This window comes from Pteronotus mesoamericanus, unplaced genomic scaffold (genome assembly GCF_021234165.1).
Source record: "Pteronotus mesoamericanus isolate MK-2021 breed Mesoamerican mustached bat unplaced genomic scaffold, CSHL_Meso_final scaffold_36, whole genome shotgun sequence".
NCBI lineage: Eukaryota > Metazoa > Chordata > Mammalia > Chiroptera > Mormoopidae > Pteronotus > Pteronotus mesoamericanus.
The window spans coordinates 5468656-5484588 of record NW_026555313.1 but is presented as its reverse complement, the minus strand read 5'-3'; the positions used below and the strand labels follow the sequence as shown (position 1 = coordinate 5484588).

The 15933-nt window shown below is 37.9% G+C and overlaps 1 protein-coding gene across 1 annotated transcript in view; it reads right to left on the bottom strand.

The window, feature by feature from the left end:
- The window catches only part of CNTN5 (contactin 5), a 480323-nt gene that overhangs the window by 30873 nt on the left and 433517 nt on the right, over nucleotides 1-15933 (bottom strand). The window contains exon 19 of the mRNA XM_054592597.1: nucleotides 15119-15228. Coding sequence (XP_054448572.1) covers nucleotides 15119-15228 — 110 coding nt within the window. The remainder of the gene's footprint in view (nucleotides 1-15118; nucleotides 15229-15933) is intronic.

Here is a 15933-nt window from a genome sequence, read left to right as displayed (position 1 = left end):
GAAGTCTGCCACAAGTTCTGAAGTAAAAGAGTAGGGAGAGAGCCATGTGGTCTGGAATAAGAGAGAGGAGGTCTGAAAGCCAGAAGTCTAAGGAGTCACCAGCGCCGGTGGTATGGCGGGGGACCTGCCCACACACCCAGATTCCAGTCTGTCTGGAAGGCAACAGCAGAGCTGGTGGAGCTGCAGGGCACCTGTGTAACACTTGGATTTGTGAGAGATGCTTGGAGCTGAACTGTGACCGGGAATGCTGATCTGCAGACTTCTGCTCTTCTGAAATACGGAACTTCTGACTGGCATATTCTGAAACTGGCCTGGTTTGTCAAAGGGAGGCAAGACTATGTGTTTTGGGGTGCTTTTGAAAAGAATGGACTTAATGGCAGAAGTCTTCCATTATTCTAAATCTGTATAACCTTTAAGTAAATGACCCCTTTCCTTTTTCACCAAACTCTAGCATTGTGAATCATGCGTTCTGGTAGCTGGCAACTGAACCCCATGGCTATTCCAAAACAGCACCAGTGGGGTTCTGTACCAGCATTATTAAAAAGCACATAGTTTAGAGATTTATTATGTGACATGTTGGATGAAATGATATAATGGCTGAGACTATGTAAAAATACAGTAGGATTTAGTAGAGATCTATATAAAACAGATTATTTGTTAGTTTTTAATTGTTGAGGTCAGTGCTAAGTACATAGAAATTTAGTATACTTTTCTGTATATTTCACATATTTAAGTATTTCATAATACAAAGTTAAAGAAACAAAATGAAAATTAAAAACAAAGATTACAGTTACAAAAGAATAAAAAAATAGGGATAAATCAAAGATCTGCAACATTTGTGTTGACAAAGATGAAAGAGTACTTAAAAAAATAGAGGGCTATGTATTGATCATGGATTAGGAGATTTAATATTACAAGTAGAAATTTTCCCCATATTGTTCTATAGTCAAGTGCATTCATAGTAGAACCAAACTAGAAACAACCTTCTTATCTCTCATTGGTAGAATGACAAGTAAATTTTGATATGTACATCCAATGCTATATAGGAAGAAGCATAGCAATATGAATGAATCTTACCAATAAAATGTTTCATGAAACATATGACGTAAAAGGATCCGCATAGTTCCAAAAACTAGCAAAACCAATCAGAAGTCAAGATAGTTTTTTTGGGGAGGTAAGAATGAGGATAGCGACTATAGGAAACCCAAGGTAGATATCTAGTGTTTAGTAATGTTTTGTTTCATGACCTAAATTGCAGTTGCATGGGTATGTTTACTTTGTAGTAATTCATTGAGCTATACATTTAAGACTTGTATACACGTAGATTTAAAAACATCTTGACCATTTGAAAGTAAGGTCTCAGTCACTTAGTAATAAGCAATTAGTCAATTAGTAATTGGCATTTTTATAAAATATGTCTTTTGTAAAGCTCCCTTTTCGTATTCAAGCACTTAATAAAATTTCTCTATTTTCTAAGTATAGTTAGTAAGACCATATCTATATCTATCTGTTCAACATTCATTGAATTAGTATCTATGCCACAAGTACCTTGTCAGTTGCTTAAGATATAAACCCAGACTTCAAAAGGAAGAAGATTTAATTGTAATTAGGTAATTCTCAGATGAGTCAGAATGTTCCAAGTATTTGTAAAATTAAATGAGTTGTCTAAATTTGTGATATCATTTTTGCATGGATGTTCTGTGTGTAAAAGTGCATTACATGATAGTGAGCCTGTCGATAGACATATCATGAGCTATGAGGATAATTGAATTTAGGAATGAGAAAACCCCCACTTACAGGTGGTACAGTAAATTCACATTTGTGTCAAGAGTAAAAACAAATGGAGCTTCTGGTCAAGATGGAGGTGTAGGTAGACATGCCTCACCTCACTGCACAACCATAAGAAGGAACACAACTAACTTAAAAATGAAAAACACCCAGAACTGTATGGATGTCTGGCAACAAAGGATTTAAAGAAGCTGCATTCATCCAGATGGGTAGGAGGGGTGGAGATGGGGAGTCGGGGTGGAGAGAACTTGGTGTAGCAGAGGCAAGCCAAGGGAGGAGAGGCGGAGAGGTAGTGTGGCAGTGGCGGCCAGTGGAATGGGCAGCCCCACATTCATGTGTGGTGGATATAACTCAGGGAGACACCTTGTGACTGAGTGAGTCTGGCCGCAGGCTAGACCATGCAGCCCAAGAGTCCAGTGCCAGGAAAATTAAGCCACATAACTTCTGGCCATATACCTAGTAGAGGCTGGGGCAGTGGAAGAAACTGCTAGTAAATTCGCAAACCCATCTACCCTGGGAACCACAATCAGGACAGCAGCTGGAGGGGTGCCAGTCACATATGGTACAGGGGGTGAAATGATTGGAAATGGGGCAAAAGCCAGGCAAACCCCCAGAGTCAGCCAGCAGTGGCATTGTTCCATCTTTGATACCTCCCCCCTCCATAGAGCCATGGTTGCCCCACCTTGGTGAATACCTGTAGTGGGCTGCTTTGAGTGGTATCAGGGACTGTAGTCCCACACAAGCTGGGGCCTGGGAGAGGACCAAAAAACTTGGCTGGAACACTGGTAATGCAGTTGATAGGTAGGACCCAATAATAAGTCTGAGGGCCCTTGGGAGAAATCAGGCCTAGAGGTAAATTACACTCCAAAGCATGTTTTGTTTCTCCCTCAAGCTCTGTGAATCTTGTACCAGATAACCAGCTCAAGGCTGGGAAAGAAATTTCTAAAATTCCTGGACCCTGACCCAAATCCCACTTGGCACCATAATGTTTGCTCATCTTGGACCCAAGCAATTCGGTGTGTTTCTGCCATTGTCTTCTTTAAACATCACCTATTCTCTTTGAACTTAAGTTACTGATGTAATTAGATTACCTATATATTCCTGCTACCTATCCCCTGCTTGTAATCCTCTCAATAAAAGCCATTGAGCATGGGGGCTCAGGGAATTCTCCTTGAGAGAGAAGTACCTTCCCCTTTCCTTGAGAGGAAAACAGTGTCTGGAAGAACTCTTTCTTCCACCTGTGGTGAATTGGGGGACTTCGTGGGCCGGAGTTCCCCATAAATAGGGGAACTGCCCCATAGGGATTAACAGGTGCACTAAAACAGAATCAAAGCAGTTCTACCTAGTACATAGACATGGGGAGGCTGCCAAAATCAGGAGACAAATAAACATGGCCTAAATGAAGAAACAGAACAGAACCCCAGAAAAAGAACTAAGTGATGCGGAAATAGCTAACCTATCAGATGTAGAGTTCAAAACACTGGTGGTCAGAGTGCTCAAAGATCTCATTGAACATGGCAAAAGCATTGGGGAAGAAATGAAGGCTCCACTAAGAGAAATAGAGGAAAATCCACAGGAAACCAACAGTGAAGAGAAGAAAGCTGACATTCAAATCAATGATTTGGAACATAAAGAAGAAATAAACATTCAACCAAAACAAAATGAATAAACAAGAATTAAAAAAAAAAGAGAAAAGTTTGAGAAGACTCTAGGACATCTCCAAAAGAGCCAACATCCGAATCATAGGGATGCCAGAAAGAGAGGAGGAAGAGCAAGAAATCAAAAAGTTGTTTGAAACAAATAACGAAAGAAAACTTCCCTAATTTGGCAAAGGAAATAGACATACAAGTTCAGAAAGCATAGAGAATCCCAAAGAGGTCCAGACCAAGACACATCATATTCTAAATGCCAAAGGTTAAAGATAAAGAGACAAATCTTAAAATTAGCAAGAGAAAGGCAGAGAGTTACCTACAAAGGCATTCCCAAAAGACTATCAGTTGATTTCTCAAAAGAAACTTTGCAGGCCAGAACGGACTGGTAAGTATTCAAGGTGATGAAAAGCAAGGACCTACAACCAAGATTACTCTATTCAGCAAAGCTATCACTTAGAATTGAAGGACAGATAAAGTGCTTCCCAGACAAAGTAAAGCTAAAGGAGTTCATCATCACCAAGTTCTTATTATATGAAATGTTAAAGGGACTTATTTAAGAAAAAGAAGAAGATCAAAACTATGAACATAAAAATGAAAACCAACTCACAACCATCAACAACTGAATCTAAAAAACAAAAACAAACTAAGCAAACAACTAGAACAGGAATAGAATCAGAGAGAGATCATCGAGCGGGGGAAGGGGGAGAATGGGGGAAAAGGTATAGGGATTTAGAAGCATAATTGGTAGTTACAAAATAGAACAAGGGGGATGTTAAGAACAGTATAGGCAATGGAGAAGCCAAAGAACTTACATGCACAACCCATGGACATAAACTAAGTGAGGGGGAAGGGGGAACCAGGCAGAGGAGGGCAAAAGAAGGAAAGTTGGGACAACTGTAATAGCATAATCAATAAAATATACTTAAAAAATGTTGATCACATTTTCCATGTTAAGATTCTTCTTTCCTAGCAGATGAAGTTGCTGGTGTAGAGCCATAGGAGACAGCAAGGGAATAGATACTGTGAAAAACATGGCAGAAGGAGTATATGTAGGATTGTTAGATTGGAGGATAAAAGGAGTAAAAAATGGAAAATGCTTCTGAATATAAAAAATATACCTTTTTGTTTCTTTAGGTGGACAAAACAATATAGTCAGATAAATATTCTAATATTTTTGAAAAAATGATTTATCTAAAATTTTAATAAGAACAAATCTGAGAAGTGGTTTGCGTTAGAAAATTTCCTCAATGAAGCAATATATCTAGAAGCAAATGAAAGAGACACAGGAAACTGCATAATTAATTGCTTTCTAAAAGAACTCCGCAGAGTTGCCTTTCAATGACAAGGAAAGGAACACATTAAGAAATTGAAATGTTACTTCTTCAATTTCCTGCTAATTTTTGAAACACGTAACTACTTTTAGTTAGCCTTCCAATTTATGAAAATACCCCCAGAAGGAAATCTAATAAGACGGACATGAAAATTATTTGATTTAAATCAGAGCCCACAGAATTTCAGAAAAGAAAGAGTAAAATTGGCATCTTATTTTGTTCTGTTTATTTTTATATGCTTATTTTTATGTAGTCATAATAAGAAAGCTAAAGAGAATCTGTAAAACAGCTGCCATCCACACACCATATGGAAAGTAAAATAGCCTTTGCTTTAGACTTTTGGTGACTGGCTCCATTTCAGCTTCTTTTTCTGCTTTAATTTATATCTGAAACTTCATTTTTCACACACGCACATATATACACACACACCCTCCCACCCCCGATCATACAAATTAAGTGCAATCTACCTAGTCTGAGTTAATGTCAGTCATCAGTGAGGTCCAGTTGTTTTTGTCTCCTGCTCTCATTAGAGTCAAATCCTTTATAAAAAAAAAACAAAAAAAAACCCCAAAAAACAAAAACAAAAAACAAAACCAAAAACCCTCTCATCTCCTCTTAAAATAACCCCTCTACAACTTATTTTATAGAGTAAAACACAGTTGGTATTTTTTTAGTGCAATCAATAAGTGGAAATGGCTTTAGTGACATGTCTGAAATGAATTTCTGGGTTACATATCCTCTGGAAGGTCTAAAATAAATATATGCAAGTATTGAACATAGCCCAAGACAAGGAGATGCTAGGCGTGCCTTTAAGTGAGAATCATAAAACGGGACAAGTTGTTTTGTCTTTCATTCCTCTTAATAATAAACACACACAAAAAATGGAATTTAAACCAGGACACTGCACTTCTCTCCCGCTACAAAAATACATTGTCACTTATTGTTGAAATTATTTCAGCCCTTAAACATAGAATGTTAATAATACCCTTACAAAAGGCCATGAGAAATACAAGCACCATAAACTTGGTAATCATGAAGGATTTTGTTTTGCATGTGGAATTATACATATAGCAATATTGAAAATAATTATGTCTGATAAAGTTTTCTTTTTTATTTAGTAACTACTTTATTGATTTATTAATTTATTTAGGAAAATTGAGGACATTTTAGGGACAGAAGCACATGGTTATGCAAACAGAAACCTATACCCATTTAGGGGACTGGCATAGGTTTATTCTCACTGACATTTCTTTGGAGCATCAAGATGCTAAGGAATCCTGGGGTAATCATGGAAATGAGAATTGTATTGTTCCAATGTCTTTCTCTCTTTCATTTAAATTTCCCATAAACACCCTTCAATGTTAGATTGAAGGCAGGGACCAGATCTTATTAATATACACATTTCCAGTGCCTAGCGTAGTGCCTGATACTTAACTAAATGCTGATGAGAGGAGGAATAAAAACATGAACCATCTACCTTTCATTATCACAGTTATCTTCTTCATTCCTTCTGACCTGGGAAAATCAGAGAAAAGATGGGGAAATTTGGCCTACCTTTCTTTACTCCTCCTCCTTGCCAGACTGGCAAATGTAATGATTTTGTATGCACATAAAAGCCATGCTGTTCACAAAAAACCTTGAGTGTCTCTGTTCTAGGATTCAAGAATTACCATTCACAGGACACTTAATGCTGGTGGCTTCATAAACTCAAAACTGAAACCTAATTATTTACAGGGGCCAATGACATGAATGGAAATCCAGAAGGGACAGTCATGGTTATTCATGAATCAGACATTCAAAAATATAGCCCATTTTCAATTTTCAATCATAGTGCAAGAAATTTCACATATCTCGATGTCAAAGCTTTCTACATTTAGTCTCAAGCTACTTACATGTAAATAACCAAAATTCTCAAATTCTGTTTCTAAGAGAATATCAACAAAATTGGTGAAAGGCTTGTAAAATACATTTAAATGAATTGGTATCTAAATTTGAGATTTCATATTCTTTATTTCCTCAGGTGGTCATTTTTGTGAGGTAGTTCTGGATGTGTAGAAAGCAATATAAAAAGCTTATTGAAAAGATCACATTTTGTTTTTCCACACCAAAGTCCTAATCTAGCCTAATTGTGACATTTAAAAATGCCCATGGGTGGGCCCACTTAGAAATTAAAAGGGGTGATATTACTAAAATGTCCTGAAGCTCCTTGTTACTAAAGTCATTTTCTGGTGGGCTAGGGGCTGTCATCATTTTGACTCTATCCTTGGGCACACCATTCTTACCATCTCAGTTGGCAAGACCATTCTATGACATAAAGCAATTAGTCAATTTAATAGTGAAAAATCAGTCAGTTTGATTTGAATTAACTGGTTAATGTATTTGAAAGTGTAAAGTTAGTTGCTGATGAACATAGTTTAAGTCAAAATGCTTGGCTCATTATTTTTTATTTCAGTTAAGGTGTAACAGAGACTTCCTTGAAAAAGATAAAAATGCCAGTGTAGGCAGATTATTAACAAATGATATCTGGGGAAGCCGCTTACTGAGAATCTTACTGTTCCCTGTAGGGCTGGTTACACCAGAGAAAAAAAACTCAAGACCAAGTCCTCATGCAAGGGGAGCTACCAGGACTGAGATCAAGATGTGAAGTTTATGATTAAAAATTAAAAACAGAAAAGGCAGGAAGGCAGGAGGGGAGGAAGGGAAGGAAGGGTGGAAGGGAGGAAGGGAGGGAGGAAGGGTGGAAGGGAGGAAGGAAGGAAGGAAGGAAGGAAGGAAGGAAGGAATTGAAGTAGAGTTTCCCTCGTGGGACTGTGAACTCATAAAGGCAGGGATTATACAAGGAGCCCCTGAGAGAGAGTGGGGGCCCTGAGGCAGCGCTGGAGAGGCTGTGTTCCTAGAGTGAGGCAGGGGTTGCAGGAAATGCTGGGGGTCGGGGACTGAAGTCTTCTGCTGCTAATGAGGCATGTGGCAGATTTCCCTCTGCCCCTGCCTCAGCAACCGAGCTAGCACCGCTCCTGTGGACAGATTGTCTAGCCCCAGAGACGCAGCAGGAGGGGACTTTGCAGGGAGTCTGCGTGAGGATGGAAAGGGTGACTGACAGAGGAAAAAAAAAAAAAAACCCTACTGCCTTCTGAAACACAGTGGATGGGGAGGTACAGACCTGCCAGTCTAGCCTGGCAAAAGGACAGACTGGCTGGGAAACTGGACCCTTTTGGAGCGCACGGAATTTTGGGCCTGGAGGTTTAAATGGAGAGAGGGCGGAGACTCGCCCTTCTTGTCCTCTGAAATCAGCACACGCGTCCACGGGCGCTGTCCTGGGGCTGGGAAAGCTTGGACACTGGGCCCTGCAAATGGAGCCTTTGCACGTCGGGCTGCAGTGGTCAGAAGAGCCCCTGACCCCCGTATGGGTGGCAGCCGTGGCATGGCGATGGCGGTGCTGGCCCCACAGTGAGGACTCCAGAGAAGGGCCCTGAAGCTGGAGAGCAGCCTTGAACTCCAGAAAGACAGATAAAGTTGGAGTAGAATTTCTGGACACTGTTTCTCTTTCTGTTTCTGTTTTTTGGGGGTGGCTGTTTTTTTCTGTATCTTGTGGAAGAGAGGAGCCTGGAGCCGGGGAGTTCCCTACTCCCACCAACTGTGCCACATTTTAATAAAGACCTTTTTCTTCCCCACCAATATTTGTTTTATGCCTGTGTGCAGCAGCGGGTAGCAGAACCCCACCTTTTGTTTAGTAACAGGGACTTTGTCTATCTTCCTTATTGCTTAATCCACACACTGCACCAAATCAGCAGCCATTCAATACATATGTGCTGATTAAGTGAATAAATGAATAATAAATGATAAATGAGATTCAAACAAAACACACAGACAGTGAGATGAGGGGCGTACCAGATCCAAATTTGACTGCCAACCCAGGTCACCATCAGAGTCAGGCTGCAAATCAATTAAGGAGCAGTCAGAATGAGAACTGGAGAGAACAATGACAGGGATTTGAGTGTGAGAGATCAGGTAAGGATTTAAGAGCCGTAAGGACTTTACTGCCCTTTATGATATTCATATTCTCTGTAAATGACACTTGCAGAAGGGTAACCTTCCATGATTAGTAGAACAGAAAACACAAATATTTCCGAGTCAAGTGAACCACATACAGGTTCAAGTTTGATTATTTCTTAAGGATAATGTGTTGAGATGTTATTATTAGTTAATGCAATGTATTCCAGAGATATAGTTCATTAATAACAAAATGGCAATACAGTATGTACTTAACAGGAACCATATACTAGAAGGAAATAAGTCTATACATATGACTTCAGAAGTTAAATCTTATTTTCTGTTATCTCTCATATTATTCTGGATAATCAAGGAAAATTTCTCATACAGAAGTCTCATCTTGACTTCTTTTAAATGCTTTTGTCTGAGGCGACCATAGTTTTCTTCAGTGGTCAATTAGACTCACTTATTATAATCATCGATAGGTGGAAAAACATATTCAGATGTTAGGCCTGAATCTTAACCATCTCTGATACCATCACTTAAGAGCTGTGAATCTCACTTACATGTATTAAAATACGTTGGTACCCTAACAAAAGACTTAGATGATTCCACGACAAATAAAAGTGTTGCTGGGCTGAGAGCTCTGATTTGAGGTTCTCTCTTCCCAGGTTGTTGCCAATAATCACAATTTAGATAGCAGTAGTATTCTTTGGGCTATTAGATGCCTATTACCAGAAGCAACTAAATTGAAAACACAAGGGATGCTTATTTCTTATTTGATTATGGAAGTTATCTGAAAATCACCAGTAGCCTGTAAATATAATAGGCATTTGAAATAAAATACGAACTTTTTCCATAATCTACATATCACTATATAATATCTCTGCCCACCTAACTTTCTGACTACTTTTGATTTGCCTTGATCTCATTTGATCTCTTAGCTGCTTTAAATATAGTTGACCATTTCTTTCTTTTTCATCAATAGTTTTAATACCTCTCATACCTGGGTTCTCCCTCTACTAAACTGATCTCTCTTTGCCAGTCTCATGCTGGTGACTCCTCCCTCCCTAAACATCTGTCTTGGCGAGTGCATCAAGACAGCTTAGTGCAACCCCTTCCCTCTTCTTCCTCTCATCTTCTTTCCTCTTCTCTTCTCTAAAAATTTGTCCTTAGATGCTTTCTTCTAGTACAATGGTCCTAAATACCACCTCATGACTGCCACCCTTATGTATTTAGATCTGATCTCTTATTAGGCTTCAAAGTCACATATCCTATTGCTTACCTGACTTATCTCTTAGATTTCTAATAGACATTTCAAACTGAGTTTAGCCAAAGTAGAATTCCTTATTTCCCAACTTCAAAACTTTTCTTTGCCCCGCTCTTTCCTAATATTTTTGGTATATGATACCACAATTCACTCATTTGTCCAACTCACTAATGGAGGAATTGTTTCCTTTTTGTCCACATTTGATCAGTCAGCAAATCCTGCTGATCTGCCTGTAAATTATGTCCACTTTTCTGCTGTCCCACTGTTAGGACGTAGTCTAAGTCACCGTTATTTCTTGCTTGGAATATTGCAATAACCTCCTAACTTCCACTCCTGACCTTTCTCCCCTCTTCCTTTTTCTTTGCTAAGAGCAGCCAGATAGATATTTAAAAAAAAATGTAATTCAGACATTGTCACTCTTCTCCTATATTTGCCCCGATGGCTTTTCATTGCATTGGAGATAAAATACAAATTCTTTTCACAATCTACATATTCCTACATAATCTTGTCTCTGTCCACTTAACTCTGACTACTTTTGATCCCATTCACAGCATTGCTCACCAAGGGTCAGTTGCTCCACTTCTTTCTGTTTCTTAAAGGAACCAAGTGTGTTCTACCTTTGAACTTCTATATGTCTTCTTACCTAAGTTTATTTTAATCACTTGTTTACTTGTTTATTTTTTTGTTTTCCCCATTAAAGTACAATATTTATAAGAGTAGAATCTTTTCTGTCTTATTCACACATTTTAATTCAGGAAGAAAAAAAAGAGAGGTGGCCCCAAACACCATCTCCACGCCTCTCAAAATGGCACACAGTACCTTTATAGTAACTAGCTCTTTCAGACATTACAGGTAAAGCTGCAAGAATGGCTAGAAAAGGGACTTGCAGGACATATATATAAATACATAAAATTTGAAACCAAACTCATTGGACATTTAATTTACCCATTAACAAGTCCTTTGGTGACAAAAAAAATACTTGTTTTATTGTTACCATGTTCAGAATTCTCCCGTTAGTAAATATAGTTAATATTGTGATTGGGGTAGATTAGAGGAGGAAGATAGTGGTAAGATGAAATATTAAGCGTTAGGGAGTCACTCTATTTTGTTGTAATGACATTCAGTTGAGGAGATCATTACTAAGTGAAAAGAAAACAGAAAAAAGAAAAAAGATGAGAAGATGAAAGCAGGAAGCTCCAGGGTGGATAAGGTGAAGGGCATGGATAGAGCTCTCCTTAAAGGGAAGAAGAATGCAGAAAATAGAAGGTGGGAGTGATGCTACAAGTTTTATTCACATCACAATTATTTTTACATCTACATGCAACTATACGGTTATGAAATAGTCTTAATCAAGAATAGTCTTTGATGACTATGTTTTACTTAAAATAATAGTTAATGTCACAGCTGGCCACAGAATTATATAAAGTTTAAATTATTTTCTGATTATGAAACTATACATTCAAATTTTTCATTAAGATATTGAATTTTTTGGTAACAAGATGTCATATTTTTAAAACTATAATTTATAATGTGCTATAAAATAGCATAAATGTTACTTGTCCTTGGATCTTGCATTGATTCAATATGTAAAAACAGTTGTCAGAATTTGAGTTGATTTATTTTAATTTAAGAAATGTGGTCATTGTGAAGATTGTCCTAGAATTTGACTCATTCCTAATGTTTGACCCTTAAAATTATTCCATTTTTGCTTGTGATAATTTGTCAATTTGAATGAAAGAGACTTAACAAGAACATTGTGCTCTGACACTCTTAAGCGTCACGCCTGAGTGGTCTCGATCCTGATCTCGGGTCTAGCCTCTGTCACGAGAGTTCCAGGAAAGCCCTCTCACCCAGGGCCAGCAGGGACTCAGTACTGCCACACCCACTGGGCGTAGGGCTCGTCTTCCTGAATTTCTTAGCAGCATTTGACTCAGAAGATCACTCCATCTTAAAATCCTTCTTTTGGCTTCTGAATTTCTTCAGTGTCTCCCTCACTTTCTTTGGGCAGATCCTCTCCTTTCTTGAGGTCCAGATGGTGAGTCACCGGAGGGCTCAGTGCTCAGACATCTTTATCAACATGCAGTAACCTCAGCTAGCACATGCATAAAAACCATTTACATACCGATGATTCTTTAGAGTTACAGCTCTATCTCTAACCTTTTTCTTAACACAAAACTTACTTGACAATCCTTTCAGAAATAAAAAGGCTTATAAAGTTTAACACATCTAAACCAGAAACGAGACCTTTTATCTCTAAAAAGTGCTTTCCTCTGACTTTCTCATCTATGTGAATGTTATTCACCCACTTTCTTGAGTCAAAAATCTCTGGAATTATTTTTGACTCCTCTCCTTTTCACACTGTACCTCCAATTTATTAGCAAATCCTGTTATATCTCCAATTGAAAATACATGTTAAAAAGCCCATTTTTACCAAATCTACTGTCACAGTTTAGTCAAAAGTAACCTCATTATTACCTAGGTTGGACCAACTGCCTCTCCACTGTTCTTCCTGAGGTCTTCTCTAAAGTCTATTCTCTACCCTCTATACCAAAGAGAGGCTTTAAAATGTCAGATCCTGCCTCGATTCTTCCGTTTAAAAATCCTTTCATGGCCTCTCCTCATACTTAAGATAAAATCCAACTCCTTTTGCAGTTCACAAGACTCATTGTAACCTGGTTTTGTCCTGGTGATTTTTCCATCTTTCTACTTTCACCCTCACTGTTTGCTGCTATCTCACAAAAATCTCTCCCATCCTTTTCTTTGAGCAAGGCCAGCACGCTCTTACCTCAGAGTCTTTGAGTTTGCTCCTTTCTCTGCTTCTCTTTCTTATGTTTCTACTCAAATGTCAAAACCTCAGAAAAGGTGACTTCTCAAACCTCTATAAATAGCATAAATGGCAGACTCTTTCACTCTCTACCTTCTTGCCCAGTTTTATATTTCCATAAAGAACTTGTCATCAATTAATAGTATATAACACATTTTTTTGGTAGTTTGTTTATTGTTTGCCTTCCCTACTACAATATAAGCTTCACAAGCAAAGAGACTTTTTTTTTTTTGTGCTAATTGTTTTATCCCTAGCATCTAGGTCTGGTACTTAGTAGACCTTCAATAAATATTTGTTGAATTGATAAATATTGATAAATGAGTGACTTATGTTTAGGAAGAGAAGAATTGTGCACAAATCTGAATCTTACATGATCTCTGTAGGACCTCACAGAAAGCTGTCGTTACAGGTAAATCACTGTAGGAATGTGACTGTCATGCTGTTAGAGCAGGCAGAAGAAAGGCTGAGGGAGACTGCCTGTGTGAGAGCAGCACCAGTTTGAGACGTAGGAGCCTGGATTCTCATTCTTCTGTACACCAGAATACTCTCTGTGACTTTCGAAAAATGCACACACTGGATGTTCTGATTTAGAGTTCTAGGTGGATCTATATTTACAGGGTTGTTTTAGGTTGGGTTCCTTAGAAGCAGAACTTCAGACCGGGATTTGAATGCAGTTGATTTATTGAGAGAATGCTTGCAGGTAAATATGTAAGGAAGGGTGGAAAGGAGAGTAAGGGAAGAAGAGGAAACTGAGTAAAAGTGTGGACTCAGGTAATCTAGTTTTGGTCTGATGCACTTGGAAAAGGCTCCGAATCATAAACTGCATCATAAATTTGTTTCCTCCTTGAGGAAGGGACTATCAGTCAGAGTCAGTCAATGGGTTGCCTGTTGGTGTGGGAAGTAACTTTCCAGGTAGGCAGCACACCTCAGTGGAGGGCTATTTTCCAAAGGGGAAGCCAAGGACCATTAATGACCAACAGTCATAGCAGCTGGGGAATGGTGCATTGGCCCAGGAAATGGTAGGTGGGAAGGCCACTCCAGTATCTTCTACATTGGTATTAAAAGAGGATGATTGTGAAGCATAGATAGTCATTCATTCAACAAATATTTATTATTGGTGCCATGGGCCAAGTACTACCAGTCCTGGGTTCATTGGTGAACAGACATGTTCTCTGCAGCATGGGCAGGAAAATAAGGGATTTTAATAAAATAAACATGCACTCATGCTAAGATAATACTGAATTATCTACCACCAGATAATGGATTGAAGTAAGACTGTAGAGATAAATCCATTACTTTGTATAGATAATTGTTCCTTAAAAATGGTCCTGGCTATAATTCTTAGAAATATTGTATAATCACAGTAATCATGAAAATGCCAGCTGTATATTAATCAAATAGTTCTTAGGCATTATTTAAAAACTCAAGAATAAGGAAATGCATTTCTAGCCTAGAAACAATATTAGTGTACAAGTTATATACTTTATCATTTTTTGAAAATCAAGATAATTTTCTGTTAGTGGGAATTGATAGAGAGAAAGAATTAAAGGGTTTAAGGGCAATTATGATCTTAGGTTGCATGCTAATTCCTTTTTATCCTTTATTAGTTGCACCACAACCCCTTCCTGTTCCTATCAATGACTGATAAAGGTAAGAAGAAGGGTGTGTGAGGAGCAGTGATCTTGTTTTTGTGCAATATTCAAGTTCACACACTGCCCACAGTCCTGGAGGCTAACATTTCACTAAAGTCAATGAATTGTTATAAAATTTTCACCATTATAAGGCTGCATACATGTGATTAAAAGTAACACAATTTAAAGAATGAGAAGTCATTTGAATAAATAGGTACAGATCACTAAGTTCCAAGCAAATTTAAGAAGTTAGTATAGGAGGTAAGATTTGCCAAGGACAATATAGTAGAAAAACTTGTTTTATACATTAATTATTAGAGGAAAATACACAAAATATTTTAAAGAACTAATGAATTGGATAACACTAAATAGCCACCTGTAGTTCTTGAAATAGATCTATTTTCACCTCTTACAAAAAACTTTGCGTGGTGCTATAGAAACTATTATACGGAAAAGTAAGCCAGCTAATGAGCAACATGATACATGTCAGTATAAGGGTACACTTATTCTCTTTGCCACAGAACAAAATTTGAAAGGAATATAAGTCTTTTAAAATATCACCAAACCTTCTCTTTAGGAGAATGAGATGCTAGCAGAAATAACAAGGCTTATTTTCAATATTATGTTCATACCTCAAATCCCTGTGGTCTTCCTAGACTCTCCTTAGTATGTTTCCACGCAACAAGAATCTCTGACATGGACACACTTGTAGCCTTGACATCTGTGGGAGCGGCACTGGGTTCTGTATGAACAAAAATGGAAATAATAAACCACAATGCTAATGAGTTATGTTTATCAAAACATTGTACCTAAATATGTCAGGTGTTACTTCTTTCCACCTTGTTTTGGCAATGAAGTGCTGTGGTAGTAATAAAAAACACAAGATAAAAAGATGATCTTTCTGTATTTCTACACTTGGGTCAATTCTCATCAACTCTTTACCCGCAAGAAGTGACAAATCAAGCAAGACAAGCAAAGATCTGTACCCTTGGATTTAGACTAGGACACTTTTGGAGAAGTTAAATTGCTTGACTTAAATAGCTTGCTATCTACCATGATTATGTAGTGAACGGACTAGGAATCAGAACTGGCTTTTGTTATTGTTGTTGTTGCTGCTGCTGCCATTGCTTTTTGCCTTCAAAAACATTATGTTTATTTACCTTTAGGCAAGTTGTTTTACACGTCCCTAAGCTCCAGTTCCCTCATTTCTAATGTGGGTATAATAAAAATATTTAGCTCAGAGACTTTTTAAGATTAATTTTAATTGGAATATTACATATAAAATATTTAGCACAGTCCTTGGCACTTAAGGCATTCATTTTAAAAAATCACTTATTATTTTATTTTATTTTTTTACCTTTTGCAGGCAGAAACAGTCTAAATTACTTGAGTTGTTTTTTGTTGTTCCAACCAGAAAACTACATTTCCATGATTGTATAAGGAATAC